Below are 15557 nucleotides of genomic sequence, written 5' to 3'. Positions count from 1 at the left end.
GAGAATCTCTCTCTTTTGCTATTTAAAACGGATATCTGTCACGTTTATTACCATTACCATTTGTCACTTAGTCGCGTTTTAGTTAGTGGACAGCAGATTTGCGGTTAATGCGTGAAGTTGTAATCGACTTCACGCAGCCGAAACCACGACTCTCTCGGCAGCATGAAGTCGGTTTCAACTGCATGCAGTTATATGTGAAGTCGTTTTCCGAGACCTCGCCTGCATGAAGTTGATAACGACTTCACGCATGAACTGCATGCAGTCGATCTCGGCTGCATGAAGTCGGTTTGGACTGCATGTAGTTAATGCGTGAAGTCTTTATCAACTTCATGCAGTCGAGGTCTCGGAAAACGACTTCACGTATTAACTGCATGCAGACTTCATGCTGCCGTGATCGACTGCAAACATGGAGTCAACCTGTTAGCAGTCTTAGGGTATGAAAGTTTGTAAAGAGAACCAATAAATCTATGAATAGTATTGTTAGTATATTACAGTGGGCTACTCGAAGAACTAATTCTACGCATACGAAGTGGTAGGCACCAGCACCAGCATAAAAATAAGCGTATACACGCTAAAAAATTCAACGTGTCTGCTGCAGAAAAGATGAGAATGGTCTTGTACATGACAAGAACATTGTCGGATCTAGCCACGAAAACATGTCGTGTCTGTTGCAGACGAAAAAAATTATGAGTATGTACACGATACGAATGTTTCGGACAGACGTGTGTAGGGTAAAATGTGTCAGTGCATTACGAGTCTACCAAGTAGCTGTCGTTTTAATACCGACTGTGGGAAGAAATAATTATGTTGTTGTTACATTATGTTGAATACTAAGCAACACCCGCCCGTGCGCATAAACTTTCATTTACTGACAATGCATCTAACCCGCCCCATACAATTGCGGCAGAGTACGTCGTGCCGGGGGTAGACAAGATTTTTTTCTTGTCCGGCGCTGAGGCAGTGTACACAGTTCGTGTGTAGAAACGACACGAATTCTCGCACAGACCCGGCGATTTTTCTTAGCGTGGACATGCGCCTTTATGAGAGAAATGAGGTACAAGAAACCGACCTGCCATCCACCGAAGACGTTGTTCTTCTCGAGATAGAGGATGCGCTTGTCCGTGCATAACACCACTTCCTTGCCGGGGATCACCCACACGTGACCCTCGTAGCTATCCGTCGATAAGTATTTACCCTGCCACAAACACAAATCTTGAAAACTTCACTTTAACACATTTGTAAGTAGTAAAGTAGTAAATAATTTGAGGATCCTAATAGTAGGACCTTCCCAAACCTGCTAATTTCTCTCTGTAAGTAACACATGTGAAGGCTTTAACAGCCGCCCATAACAGTTACAGTGTTACTCAGAGCTTTAAATCATAAAGATCTGGGGGCACCGCCACTGCGCCCGTCACCCTGAGACATAAGTTGACAAGTCTCATGTTCCTGTAATTTCACCAATTATATTTGGCAACTCAATGGAAACAAATTTTCTTCTGTTATAAGCGATTTAACGGGCCTCCTCTAAGGATAGTTCAAACCATAGTCCGCCCGGTAGGGTTAGGGAAGTCGCACGTTTTCCAAGAGTTGTGAACCTTCTTCGACAAGCAGTTTTCATCACGATGTTTTCCTCCACCGTTAGCGAGAGGTATTACAAATAAACATTCACAGATGTACGTACCTTAGAAATGAAAATCATACTAGAAATTTTAGAAATGTACAGTTCAATTAATTCAAGGCAACAGAAGTCCAACCTTTTCGAGCTCAAAAAGCATCTTGTACCCTTCAGCCTGCAGCCGCGAGTAGGGCCTCACCCCGGAGTCGAGCGGCAGGTACCGAGCGGCGCGGCGCTTTGTCACTTCCTCTGACAGGTCTGCGGCCCTGTAGTATACGAGTCGTTGTCAAAAAGGTTGAAAATTGTCTTTCCAGGGACCAACACCAAAACACAAAGTCACTAACGTTCATCGAGTATATAACCAGAAATAGAGGCGAAATAAGGGCCATCCATCCTTGGCAACTTATACACTATATCATTTTCAAATATCAAATCTCGTTTGCACTGAAATCACAAAATAGCTGAAATAGTACAGCGCCAACAACTGACCTGAGTGTATGTCTCCGTATATTCAAAAAATATTCTGTATTTATTGTAATAAAGATAATATCTCTAACAATGGGAGGCTGTTCCATTCGGTGGTGTGGGAAAAACAGCAAAACATCTAATTACAAAACAAACGGAATCATATTTCATCAATAAATTTAAAATGTGTAATTTTTCAATTTTCGTCCATTATAGCAAGGCTCAAGTTAAACTGGTCTATTTGAAGTGAAACAATTGACGACACCCGTCAATTGTTTCGAATTCGGGCTGGCCAATCGGAGCGCAGTTGTCAACGTAATGATTTGGCAGAATAGTTTTACAAACAAATTTAATGACATTTCGTCTCTATTTCTGGTTATACATATAAATACTTGATGCTCATGTTTAACCAAGTTAATATCAAATCAGAATGCATGCAATACATGAAACCTAAAGAAAATGTCAATGTTTATTTATCAAAACATGCTTTTGATAAATAAGTAAGCAACACAAATTAGTATATTCAAATTGTGAAAAACAGGAATAAATTATATAGCTAACTATTGCTCACCGATTCAACAACTCTACATACTCTAACTAGATCAATGCCCCTTACGAAAGGCATACAATGGACAATAGTTCATTTCACATAGCTTTGAGTTTTGAAGTTTGAAGAGATGTGGCGATGTAAAATCGAATGAAAACAAATCGATATCTTATCAAGATAATTTGTAACGAAGAGAGAATCGATTAACAGAAAATAATTCAAGAACAAACAATACACAAAACAAAAAGGATTCAATTACTAAGTTATTAAATCACAGAAAAACTACACAACAAGCAAAAACTAAAAAACAACCAGACAAAAAGTCAACATCAATTGAAAACAAATGGACATCGGGTTCGCGCTAAAAAGTGTCCGCACCTATAGGGCGTTAAAATCGCATACAGAGCGTCAATCGCGCAACAGTCTTCGTTTGTTCGACTGACAGCGCGGTTGTCAATCATGCAGTAGCATATAATAACTTGTAAAAATTACTGCAGTAAAGTGTAAAAACTGGATTCTGTATCATATTTTCACTAAACAAATATATTGTGTTATCATAGTTATCATTTAAAAGTGTTATTTTGTACAGTTGTATAGTATTTCATTTATATATAAATAAATCGTAAATATAAATTACAAAAGCAAACAAAATAATCAAATAGCTAACTGTCCTTGTTCTACACATTGCATGCGCAAAAGATGGTATGAGACCAATTACGTCAATTTCAAGAAGCTTATATAAACTTATTGGTCATTGTCAATTATTCGAACCATAAGCGATTGAAATATTTGAAGAAAGAAGAAACTATAGAGTCGTCTTGATTTTAATCTTATTTTTTATTAAACATTAGCAATAACTAACAAAATATTGTTGTACTATGGTTGTACTCATTTTACGACAAGGGATTACCTATCAGAAATCACAAAATGCATTTGCCCGAAATAACGTTAGCTCGAATTTTCATAATGTCAAATGTATTTTTTTAGGAATATTACAAAAGTCCTTTCACATATAAACTTTTGTACAATAGCTTTGTTCGTAGTCGAATTGAGTTCGCTTGTACTGTTTGGCATCCATTCTACAACATCCATGTCGATAAAATTGAAAGGGTGCAAAAGAAATTTGTTAGGGCTCTAGATATTAGGACTGGTCATGATTATATTGATTATGAGCATTCTGCTACCAGGCACAAAATTGAATTGCTTAGGAGTCGTCGTGACTATATAGATATTATTAGTTTATATAAGATATTAAATAACAAATTTGATTCAACATCTCTGTTAAATCGTATATACATTAGAGTACCCCGTAAAATTGAAAGATCTTGTCGCAGGAATACACTTTTCTCAATTAAGAAATCGCGAAAACGTTTTGTTGGTAATAGTTTTATCAGACGTTCATGTCGAACATATAACAACAGGGTCATGGATGTGGATATTTTTTGTAATTCGTTGGCGAAATTTAAAACTAAGATTAAAGCCTTATTGTAATTATGTTCAATGAATTTAATTTACTTCATTTTTCTAGTTTTTGTAATTTCAGTCCATTTTTAGTTATGTTAGTTAGAGCAGATTTTGTTTGATTTGTACCTATTTTGAATTAAGGAAACTGTAAGTCTACACTACATGTTTACAATGTAAAATATTTTTGTATATCGACTGTTTGTTTCTTAACATAAATTAAAAAAAAAAAAAAACTTCGGACATTTTTTTCGTGGTTTTTGTATTAGACCCGACGTCCATTTGTTGGTAGGTCAATGACATCAAAGCATAAAATCAACTGCAACGAAACGAAATTTGAAAAATTTGTCTAAAAACATCACGCAAAGCTTAAAACAAAAGAAAACGAGCAGCATACAAAGTGTATGCACTCGTATTGACGCGAGATACACAATAGCCGATTCGATTTATCGATTTTATGATGTAAATCTCTATCAACAAAAATATTCCCTTTTACGCATCAAGTAATTGGGTGATTCATTTTTATCTTTATCATTTTTTTCATTTCACTTTCTGTCTACTTAATATATTGTAATTTTTATTTAAAATTACAACTGTAACAAATATTGTTTGTTTTTGGTACATTGTAATAAATTAATTATTTCTTTTTGTAACCTGGTTGAGCGATTAGTTAGAAATAGTATGCGTGCAACGTAAAAATTTGATATGTCACAGGACTCATCCTATGTGAAATGGACCATAATCTCCTTTCGCGCGTGCTTTTATACGCATGTCTGATGTCTTATGACATCAAACATTTTAGTTACACATCGAATTGAGACTAAAGATGTGTTTAAAGTGTCAGAATACATTCCGTAAACACAGATAGATACTTACGCGAAACAAAATAATCATGGCAGGAATAGCACTCTAACAGATAATACAATATAAAACGCACGTGTATGACATAATTTACAAAGTAATACGCTACTTCCTTTACAGGTACTATCTCTATATTTTTAAGAAACCTCTTAACAGAAGTGAGGAGTCCGTAGGTGAAGTCGACGACGCCGCCAACAGGTCGCACGACGAGCCCGACGGCACCTTGGCCCAGTCCCTTAATGAACCCTGGAGCGCCGCTTTGCTGCGCGCCTTGTAAAGGACGCACTACCACGCCTGTCACTCCGTTCACTAAGCCCTGACGGAGATGGGGGTAGGAGGAGGTGAAATGAGGAATGAAGCAAGTTGAAAGGGATGAAGGGCTCCTCGTCTCGTGTCCTCTGCATTACTACGGACACTTGGAGTACCATGTGTTAGTATGCTACACTTTCGTCCTGAGCGGTTGGGATTAAGGTAGGAGAAGAACGCAGAAGTAAGAAGGGTTTCTGTGTAGATAGAATAAAAACTTCGACATTCTATATGCAAAAGTCTTGTTACGACATATTAAGAGAATAAGAAAGAAATTCTGATAAGCACACGAATCAAAGATCTCAGCCCACGATTGAATGAATTTTACGACGAGCGATATTGACAGAAAAACAACAATATCCATAACGTCACCTGGAAATAAACATTTGCCTAGAAAACACATGCAGAGGCGATAAGAAAGCCAACAACCATACACCAAAACGATAAATTGCAAGCATGCCAAAAATTCCTGTTTCCCGATTGTGGTCACCTCTTGACGGCGTTGAAGGAGCCGCTAGCGAAGTCCACGACCCCAGTAGTGGGTCTGGCGACCAGCCCTACGGCGCCGCGGCCGAGCCCTTTGAAAAACCCTCCCACGCCCTCTTCGCGAGCGCCCTCCACGGGTTTGGTGAACACGCCCGTCACGCCGTCTACGACTCCCTGTAGTTATAATATCAAGTATAGTCTTATAAAAGTGGGTACAGCGGAGACTGGATTTTATCTTGATTTATAAAAACATAAAATTGTAAAAAACACAACGTCACATGTGGTCAAAAGCCGGAAGAAACACGAAAGGTACGTGTCTAAAATTCGTGCCAAAACTTAAAAGTATAACACAAAAGCTTACAGCTTGTCAGTGCATTAATGTATTTATTCTGAAGTTATCACGTTCTTTCGAAAATTTGAACTAGTGTATTCTAAGCAGGGTTTGAAGTTATCAGGATAATTATCTCGATAAATATACGTTGATAATTATCGTCATATTTATAAAATTTATTGGTACAACACTAGCGCTAGCAATGTCGTGACACTCGTTCGAAAGTGTATCTAATGAAATCAAATCGTATTCTCTAGATTTTTGTTCATGTTTATTTAGTTTCCTCGCTATTTGTTATTTTTAGTCAAAAATTAAAGAGACAAACCTATGAATCAGCAGGGACATATATAGGATAATTATCAGATAATTATCATGATAATTATCAAAGAAAATAAAGTTATCAAAATAACTTTGAACCCTGATTCTAAGCGAACGAAAAGATATTGACTTACCATGACAAGACCTTTGCCACTCCTCGCTATTCCCTCCTGCAGGTTGGCAGGGGTCTTGTTGATGTTGTCACGGCGGCGACGTTGGTAGTCCTGGACATAGCAAAGCGCGGATTGGTGAGAGCCTTCTTCTGGCGTCGATCAGTCAGTCAGTGGGTCAGGGCCAGAAGGATCAGGGTCGGGGCAGCGTAGTCACCTTGTCGAGCGAGAGCGCGGCGAGGCCGTGGCCCATGGCACCGGTGATCCGTGAGACGGCGCCGGCCGCGCCGCCCACTGTGTGCCCCACCAGCGAGCGCACGCCCAGGAACAGCCCTTCCGCGAACTCGCCGGGGCCTTGGATCGCTCCCTGCACACAGGATATCCCTTCTGAACCTCCACTTAACATTCAATGCAACTTACATTACGAAGCGCAAAACTCTTTCTTAATAATTATATTATTATAATAATATTCTTTATAATAATAATATTAGCTTATTTGCTTCAAACATCGTAGAACAAAAATTGTAACAGAAAAACAAAACAGTACCAGTACAAACATGTTTCGTATACATATATCAAATAGCAGGCAAATGTCTAATGATAAAATCTTAATTGAAAACTACAACAATAAATAAGATATACATTTACAATTTTATAAATTCAATATGACAATTTTTATTAAAAGTACGTCATAATCCTTTACAACAATGCAAAATTATTGTTCTAAATATTCATTCACGCTGTATTTTTTTTAAATTAACCACTTGTACAATTCAGTGGTCATTTTCGTGTATGTTAGTTCTTTTTATTTCACTTGATAGTTTATTATAAATTGCCACGCGTGTTGGAGGGACTTTTGAGTGCAGTGTAATTTTAGGCACATACGTGCTTTTATTACCGTGCAAGTATTTGTATTTGGGTTTCTTTTCGCGTGCAAAAAAACTGTAGAACTGCAGTATTTTTTAAGAAATAAGCGACACGCCTTTACATAAATCACACAAATTCTTTCTAAAACCAAAACAAACACTAAATCTAACCTGGAAGGGCTCGTAGAACAAGTCCTCAACTCCCTTCTTCAACCCAATGACAAGGCCGTAAGGGTTTCCGATGACATCAAGCCCCAGCACCAAAACGTACAGCTGCTTCAACGCTTGTCCCGTGTAATGACTTTGCACTTGATTCTTCAGCTCCTTTTGGGACAAGAACTCGTAGTTTCGCTCGTAGTATGATAATCTGGAATCGTGTAGTAATTAAAATCTTTTATCCTAGACAAAAAGTTTGATTACGACAATGGATCTTACAGAATAATTCGTGGTTATATTGATTTAAGCTCACGATTTTTTTTTTTTTTTTAATATATAATAGACACACGCTTGGCCACAATCTCACCTGATGTTAAGCGACGATGTGACCGACGATGGGAAGCGTTTGCCTAAAAAATGCCTATTCACTCTAGCCTTGAATAGCCCCAAATTGTACTTTTCGGGAAATACATATGCCGGTAGAGCATTCCATTCCTTTGCCGTACGCATCAGAAAGGAGGAGGCAAAGCGCTTAGTGCGAATAGGTGGAATATCAACGACATAAGAATGGAGTGCTCTAGACCTTTTATACATTATTTTGATTTTAAAATCGGGATCTAATCGTGTATAAAACAACGGATTTCGAGACCATGGACGTTGCAACAAGTCCGAAACGTCGAGGTAAATAAAACATATTTTATACACTATTAAGTCCAAATTTTAAAATCAAATCGTGCGTAATTGCGTTGGATATTTTTTTAATGCAGTTAATTTTCCCACCCTAATCGATTAGGCATAAACACCCGAAAAGGCCCAATTTCGCTAAACGTTTCATCAAACACAACATTAGAAACAAATCATATTTTCGAATTCTTAGGTTTTTGCGATTGTTACACATAGGAAATGAAACTATTTTTCCGGATTTATTTTTTCAGTCAACCGTGACCATGGGACCTGTAAAGGGCCCGAAACGTCGTCGGTTTGTTTGAAAAAAAAAAACAAATATACGCGATTTAAATCCGGAAAAATAGTTTCAAATCATATTTTATCAAATTCCCCTTGTTAGCCTTACAATTTTGCGAAAAAGGATTAGGTCTGAGTGTTTTAGATGGCAACAATTAGATACAACAATAGGGGATGCTTAATAAATGAACTAAAAGGCACAAAAAAATATTCAACACAAGCGCAGCTATTATACTAATATCGAGTTCTTAGGTTTTCGCGATTGTTACACATAGGAAATGAAATCCGGTCCCATTCCTGTGGCCGTGGGACCTGAAAAAGGCCCGACACGTCTCGGTTTGTTTGAAAAAACAAATATACGCGATTTAAATCCGGAAAAATAGTTTCATTTCCTATTATACTAATAATTTACTTCCATTTTTATTAGATTGACGAGACTTGACGGATTATAACTAAATTAATAAGAAAAAAAATTTTTCAGTAACAAAAATCCGTTTTATTGAAACAGCAGTTACGTACTCTCATAACTCGTATAGCTGCAAAAATTCTCCATAAAAAATTTGACGTCGGTTAAAGGGTGCTACAATTTGAAATAAGTTGCGTTGCTAACACGCCATAAACTCACTTGAAAACGACGTCGTTCATGTCGGTGAGCGTGACCCCTATGCTCTGCAGGACCGTGCCCACGAACGATGGCAGATTAGTCGCACTACCAAGGGAGAACGACACGTGAACCTTAAAAAAAAACAGTTATTAGAAAATACTTTCTGACTTCAAAAGATAATAAAAAAGGGATATGTCCCTAAAATTGCAGCGAATCAAGGCTAACTCTTAAACTAAACAATGTTAAATTAGTTATTGAAAAATAAAGACTTGTTACAATTATACTGACAAGAAGAATTAAATTAATCGTGGTTAGCAAACTATCAAATACTTGGTCAAATTAAATTTCTACGAGAAAAGAATTGTACTTTCCAATAATAAACCAAACTTCCGAAAGAAATACTAAGTTACCGAAAGTCCGTATTATTCTATAAAAACGTTTAGAAGAATACGGACTAGGAATCCGATTAATGCATATTATTTATTCGGCGTTTTGTAGAAAGTGCGAAAGTAATATTTTGAAAAATTTTACAGGGGATGAATGAATGTTTTAGGTTTTAACGACTGTTTTAAAATATTTACGTCCTATTTTAAAATTCTAGTTTGGTTTTAATGATGTTTAAGTTTTGAAAATGAATTTAAAACAGGGTGTAAATATTTTAAAACATTCGTGAAAAACTAAAACACACTCCCTTGAAAAAAATGTTTGAAATGGCACTTTCGCCCTTTCTACAAAACACCGAGTGCCGATTTGTTACAGATTTACTTTTTTTAACTCTCAATTTCTACTATACGGCGACGCTTCGTGCGAGCTTCGAACGCGACGATTTTAGCAATTTTTTATCAAGCTTTGACTACTGCTAATAAAGCTATTACTTTCTAAATTTTATATAAACTTAACTGTACCTTGAGCGGAGACAAATGCAGATTATCGTAGAAGTTCTTCAGATCAGAGGCGACGCCCGATGCCGCCACGTCATCTAGCGGCTGGTTTGCCGTCTTCAAATCTTGTTGAAACGCTTCCAGCTGCAAGAAAACAATGGAACATCGAGTTGGGACGTTCCCGACTATAATCTAGTTATGGTTTCCGGAGGTGCGAGGGAGGAGCGCGATCGATCCGTATTGAGAGCCCTTTCGCGGAACCAGTAAACCATAGAAGGGTGATTAGTGGAGCCACAATCTGGTGCTGCAGACTAATATCATGTATACTTCGTTTCAATCCGTTTTAATAAAAAAGTAAACAAACACGTCACTGACCCGACCATAGTCGGCTTAATGATGGCCAATTGTAATGCCAACTACAAATCTATTAATTAATTGAATGAATCGATTTGTTTAATTGAGTCGTACTAGGGGTTTTTCTTACATGAAAATAGTGAAAATGCATAACCTATAAAAGCATATATTTAAAATATCCGAAATCATAATTTTAAATCCTCCTTCAAATCCTTACACTTAGATACTCGTTCGATTGCGAAACTTTAATTGAATGAACCGAATGTTTTTTTTTTTTCATATAGCACTATCCAACCAACAAACAACAAGTCATAGAAGTAAAGATGAAACCTCACTTTTGGATTACCATTTTTCAAATACGATTTTACGATGCTATTCAAATGAATATTGTTGGAAAAAGTGATGAGATATTAAGTCGAACTCTTCGAAATATACGTGAAAGTGTTACTTATCGATTTTATTGAGTAATTGCTTTAAAATTTTAACCAAACAGGCTTGATTGCGTTTTGTTTAATACGGATTGGAACAGACTTCAGGTACATACGATAAACGATAACGCCTTGTCCAGTTATGAAGTGAACTTCAAGATTAATTTAACAAAAATTTTCACGGTTACAATTAACTCAAAGCAATACAACTTCACTCCATATACGTAGCATAGAGGTGTAAATTAACCTTCTGCTCATCGAACTCTCTTACCGCTTCTTCCTCATTGAGTATACGCTGCGGGAACATGCCCATGAGAGCGTTGATCAGCCCCATGTCGACCTTGACATGGAACTCCTGGATGAGCACCTTGTAGTATTTGTACTGCCGCACTTTGCTCTGTTCCATCGTGCGTTCAACAATTGATACTTCTATGAATGGCTTTACACCTGGTGAACAGGAAAGTCTTTGTGGTAAATACCCTCACTTTCATTGAAAACATTTGACAGCGATACCTTAACGTTTTCACTGCGGGTCTGAGTAATAACTTGAGTGCTGGCGCAGGCCATCGGGATCAAATTACAGAAAATCCAACAAAATGAACTGAAACTTAAACCGCTGAACCAAATTCGAGGAATTTTGGCATAGAGATAAAAAAATTGGCATAGGAGAAATACATAGGCTACTTTTTGTCACAAAAATAGATAAGAGATGAAAGTTTGTATGGAGAACCAATCATTTATCTAGTATGTAGTACAGTAGGCCAAGCAGTAGTGTGAACATTACTGTCTTCCGGTTTTGAAGGGTACGGGTGTTAGTCAAATTACAGGCACATGGGATTTGTCTACTTACATTGTCTCAGGGTATCGAGCGCAGTGGCAATACCCCTCATAGCTTTGTGATTTAAAGCTCTGAGTGGTACTGCAACTGTTATGAACAGGCGTGTCGTTTACCATCACGCGCACGACTTGATCTTCCCGTCATTTAGTTATTATAGAAAAAAATTAGGATGGGCGCCCCTTTAAGAACTATGGGATATTCGCTGAACGCAACTGACCACAGGGGTCGGCGTTGGCGATGGACCGGGGCGGCGGCACGGGCGCCAGCACGACGGGGAAGGTGGGCAACGGCAGCTGCTGGTCCACCTGCAGGCGGTGCAGGCGCGCGTGTATGCGCCGCGAGTGCGCCGACATGCCGTACGACGCCCACAGGCCCGGCTCCAGGGTGCGCCGCAGGTACCGCGGCGACGGCTTCACCACGCGCATCTCCTCGAAGTTCACCTGCCGTCGCAGACCACGACACGTCTCTTACAGATCTGAATAGGTGCAACTATTTCGCAGGAAAATATTGTAGGAAACTCTAGACCACACGACGGGTGGATGAAAAGTAATCTACCTAAGTATGAAATAAAAATTATACGACCAATATAATGAAATTTTACTTCTTATATTTATTTAAAAGTTTAAAAACATTGGATTCAAAAAAGATGTTAGTAATTTTTAAACATTTGTTACTTTCTTTCGACATGTTGTTCTTGCAAGCCGAAACGCAATAAGCAAAAGAGTGTCACTAATTTTGATTTTGTCAAAAAGAATTAACAGCGAATGCGTCATGATAGTTGCTAGTAATTCCTGTATTAATACTCTTTTGATTATTTCCAATATTATTAATTATATTTATATTGGAAATTGTCAAAAGAGGTTAGTTTTCAACCTCCCCTTCGTATACCAGAACCTTACCATTACGGACTTTTAAGAGCTGTAAATCAAGCACTGATGTCAATAGCCAGTAGTTTGGTAATATCAGCTTTTAAATAATAAATGGTGCTTACTTCAATCTTTTCATCGATATGCACGATAGGCGACGGCGGCGTCAGGTTGACGAGCTTTTCGTTCATATAGCGCTGATAGGCATCCTCGTACTGCGCTAGTTTGACGCCTTCGATCTTCTTGTAACGCCGCGCACCGATCTTACATTGTTCCCAAATTATGCCAGAACTGAAAAATGGTTTTCATCACACTTGCTCGTAAATAATATGATTGCATGGTAGCTAACTTGCATTACACGCCCAAAATAAAGCCCTCCGGACTTTTTTCTTCCTATTACAGCCATGGTCGGTAAGGAGTTAAAGTTAATTAATTAATTTAAATTCGCTTAAAATTTTATCTAAACAGAAATTTAATTGCAATTCAGAAACGTACTACATAAATACTTATTATTAAGAATTTTAATTATTTCGTGTATAAAAATTTTGCTTTTTACAACATTTTAGTTCGAGTAGTATTACCTATGGAAGAATAGCTAGCTGTATCTGTTGATGAAAAAAAAAAGAAAAAACGCCATTTGCAAAGTCCATAATTGTTGTGTTGCAAAACGTATTTAATCAAACAATAAATAAACATTGTATTTATTTCTTCGTAAATGTGATGGAAAACATTGTATGTATCACGGACGGTAAAAAAAACACAAAACTCGAGTTATTAAAGGCCTCAGATTTCGGCTTCGGGCTTTTAAAAGACCCTCGTCCCTAACTTCTTATTTACCGTCCTTAAAACACAAGGTACTATTAAAACCTCTTGATCCAAACAGTGGCTATAAGAAACCATCTCCAGCTACCATCAACCTGTGATTACCATTTCAAGTAGTCCAGTTGCAGGGCAAAGACCTTCACAAAACTCACCGCGATCTTTTAATGCCTCTGGTTAATTTAGCTCAGATCGTCGCACTATCATAGACGTTTTCATCATTAAGACAACCTATTGCATTGTTCGTTTGCAATAAAAAAATAATATAAATATATAAAAAAATTCTTCACTTAATGCGATTTAAAATAATCAAATAAAGAAACAAATAACAAACTCACTTAGAAATGCTGATATAGACAATCTCCTGTTTTTCCAAATCGTTGACAAGGGAGACGCCCAAGCCCTGCATAGAGACCAATATCTCCGTGTCGATCTTCTCTGCCTCTCCGATGGTGTGCGCTCCGCTCGCAAGTATCGGGTCGTCGGTGAACAGTATCACTCGTTGAAGCCCATCCAGAAACGATACCCAGTAAACTTTGTAGGTTTCGTCGAGCCTGCAAGAAATAATACATTATTACATCAAAAGGCGGCAGCCAACACTAAGTAAACACCCCGTTAATCTGTAGTAATTTTCACATAAGTAAAAACAAAATCAATGACATAAACTTAAAAAAATGGGAAGCTATATAATATGGAATATCACTCTGTCAATTTATACAACATATCATTTTCAAAAAATAAAAAAATACGGTAAAATAACATTATCTCTTAACAAATGTCCTAATATGTCAAATACTACTTATAATATATATTTTTTTACTTTTTCTATCAAACATCTTCCTCTGTTTAGTCTTTTATTGTTTCCTAACATTTTTGAGAAAAACACTGTATATGCCTCGGCGGGTACGGGAATACGTATTAATACTAGGCGCCCTGGTGCTCGGCTTTGTAACTGATACTCGTTCAGCAATCCGTAAGGTCGCAAATTCCGAACGATAGTGCGTTCAGCGACAATGTACGCGCAAGCCCCGCTGAACACACCACCGCGTGTCAAAACCGCGTTGCAATTTTGTGGCCTGACTTCGCGACCGCTGCAATAATGTAATGTGTATGATTTATATTTTTTCATATAAATCAACATTTGGGGCTCCTTGGGTACCAAATCCCATGGTCACGACTGACTTAAATGGTATAAAATGGCATATCTACTATTAATGCACAATTATTTTAGATCCGAAAACTAAATAGTTTCATATCCAATGTGTAGCAATACCGAAAACCTAAAAACTCGTTTAAAATGTGTAAAATAAACTCACGCAAAGTTGCCGATGCCGTCTTTCCTTAGGTCGTTCTCGATTTCTTTCCTGTTATGCGCTGCGAATATTAATATCTGTGGCCCGGCAGGGTTATCCCACGTGAACAGCATTTGGTACATTGACGGTAATTTCCTGCAAATATAGTACAACAAACACGCATTGTAGTAACTTACCAACAAGATCACAAATTTGTCTATTCCTCTATTTATTTTATTGAATATCATGATGGTTGTACTGCCATGATATTCATATATTTTTTGTGAAAATACTTCACTAATGTTTTATTATTATTGATACAAAAATCGAACAAACACAAAGAAAAATTACTTAACTTACTTCTTTACTTAAATCCAGTCTATTCGAACCAGTTTCTATTGTGCTACCGCTCCTACCAACTGAGCTATAGATAGATCACGTCAGCAGATGTTATGAATTTGTCTATGTGTTTGCAACAGATCTTTGTATCTGTCAAAAACTTATGGATCGAAGGAATTTTTCTTTGTAACAAATAATTCAAACTAACTGAACAACTGAGATGATAAACTAAGATAATGATAAAAACTAAGTTAACCGTACATTACAATAATGTCAACCCATCCAACTCAGAAACTTGTTAATGATCTCTTATTAGTAAACTACAAACTATATACATAATATTTCATGTTGTAATTAACCCGCTAGGGACTGGAACGCATTTAGATAAACTCGACGATGGCTTCCATGTCGGTATAACAATCCCGACATTTTGTGCCGTCTTTGACTCTTGACGGTATGATAAAATAGACCTGTGTAAAGTTACTGTTTAAAATTAATGAATATCAATCAATAAAGACTTCTCTCATAACTGTCAAAGAATCGTTTTAATTTTAGGGGTGTAAAAATATGTGAACATTTTTTATTGTAACTGTTTCCATTTATAAAGACAATTCAACATTTGTAATCTACAGACAATTATATAAGACAATT

The 15557-nt window shown here is 37.3% G+C and overlaps 1 protein-coding gene across 1 annotated transcript in view; it reads right to left on the bottom strand.

Annotated features, from left to right (window-relative positions):
* Positions 1–363: 363 nt before the first annotated feature.
* LOC113231848 (vacuolar protein sorting-associated protein 13) overlaps positions 364–15557 on the bottom strand; it is a 117422-nt gene continuing 102228 nt past the window's right edge. The window contains exons 47-61 of the mRNA XM_026466384.1: positions 14592–14723; positions 13614–13829; positions 12582–12747; positions 11808–12030; positions 11024–11199; positions 9995–10114; positions 9111–9220; positions 7538–7733; positions 6718–6867; positions 6525–6614; positions 5746–5915; positions 5096–5347; positions 1755–1881; positions 1007–1195; positions 364–417 (exon numbers count right to left, since the gene is read on the bottom strand). Of these exons, the coding sequence (XP_026322169.1) occupies positions 364–417; positions 1007–1195; positions 1755–1881; positions 5096–5347; positions 5746–5915; positions 6525–6614; positions 6718–6867; positions 7538–7733; positions 9111–9220; positions 9995–10114; positions 11024–11199; positions 11808–12030; positions 12582–12747; positions 13614–13829; positions 14592–14723 (2371 nt within the window). The remainder of the gene's footprint in view (positions 418–1006; positions 1196–1754; positions 1882–5095; positions 5348–5745; positions 5916–6524; positions 6615–6717; positions 6868–7537; positions 7734–9110; positions 9221–9994; positions 10115–11023; positions 11200–11807; positions 12031–12581; positions 12748–13613; positions 13830–14591; positions 14724–15557) is intronic.

The sequence above is a fragment of the Hyposmocoma kahamanoa genome, unplaced genomic scaffold (genome assembly GCF_003589595.1).
Source record: "Hyposmocoma kahamanoa isolate Upper Pololo Valley unplaced genomic scaffold, ASM358959v1 66, whole genome shotgun sequence".
NCBI lineage: Eukaryota > Metazoa > Arthropoda > Insecta > Lepidoptera > Cosmopterigidae > Hyposmocoma > Hyposmocoma kahamanoa.
The sequence above is the reverse complement of the archived record's forward strand: the minus strand, read 5'-3'. Positions and strand labels throughout refer to the sequence as shown.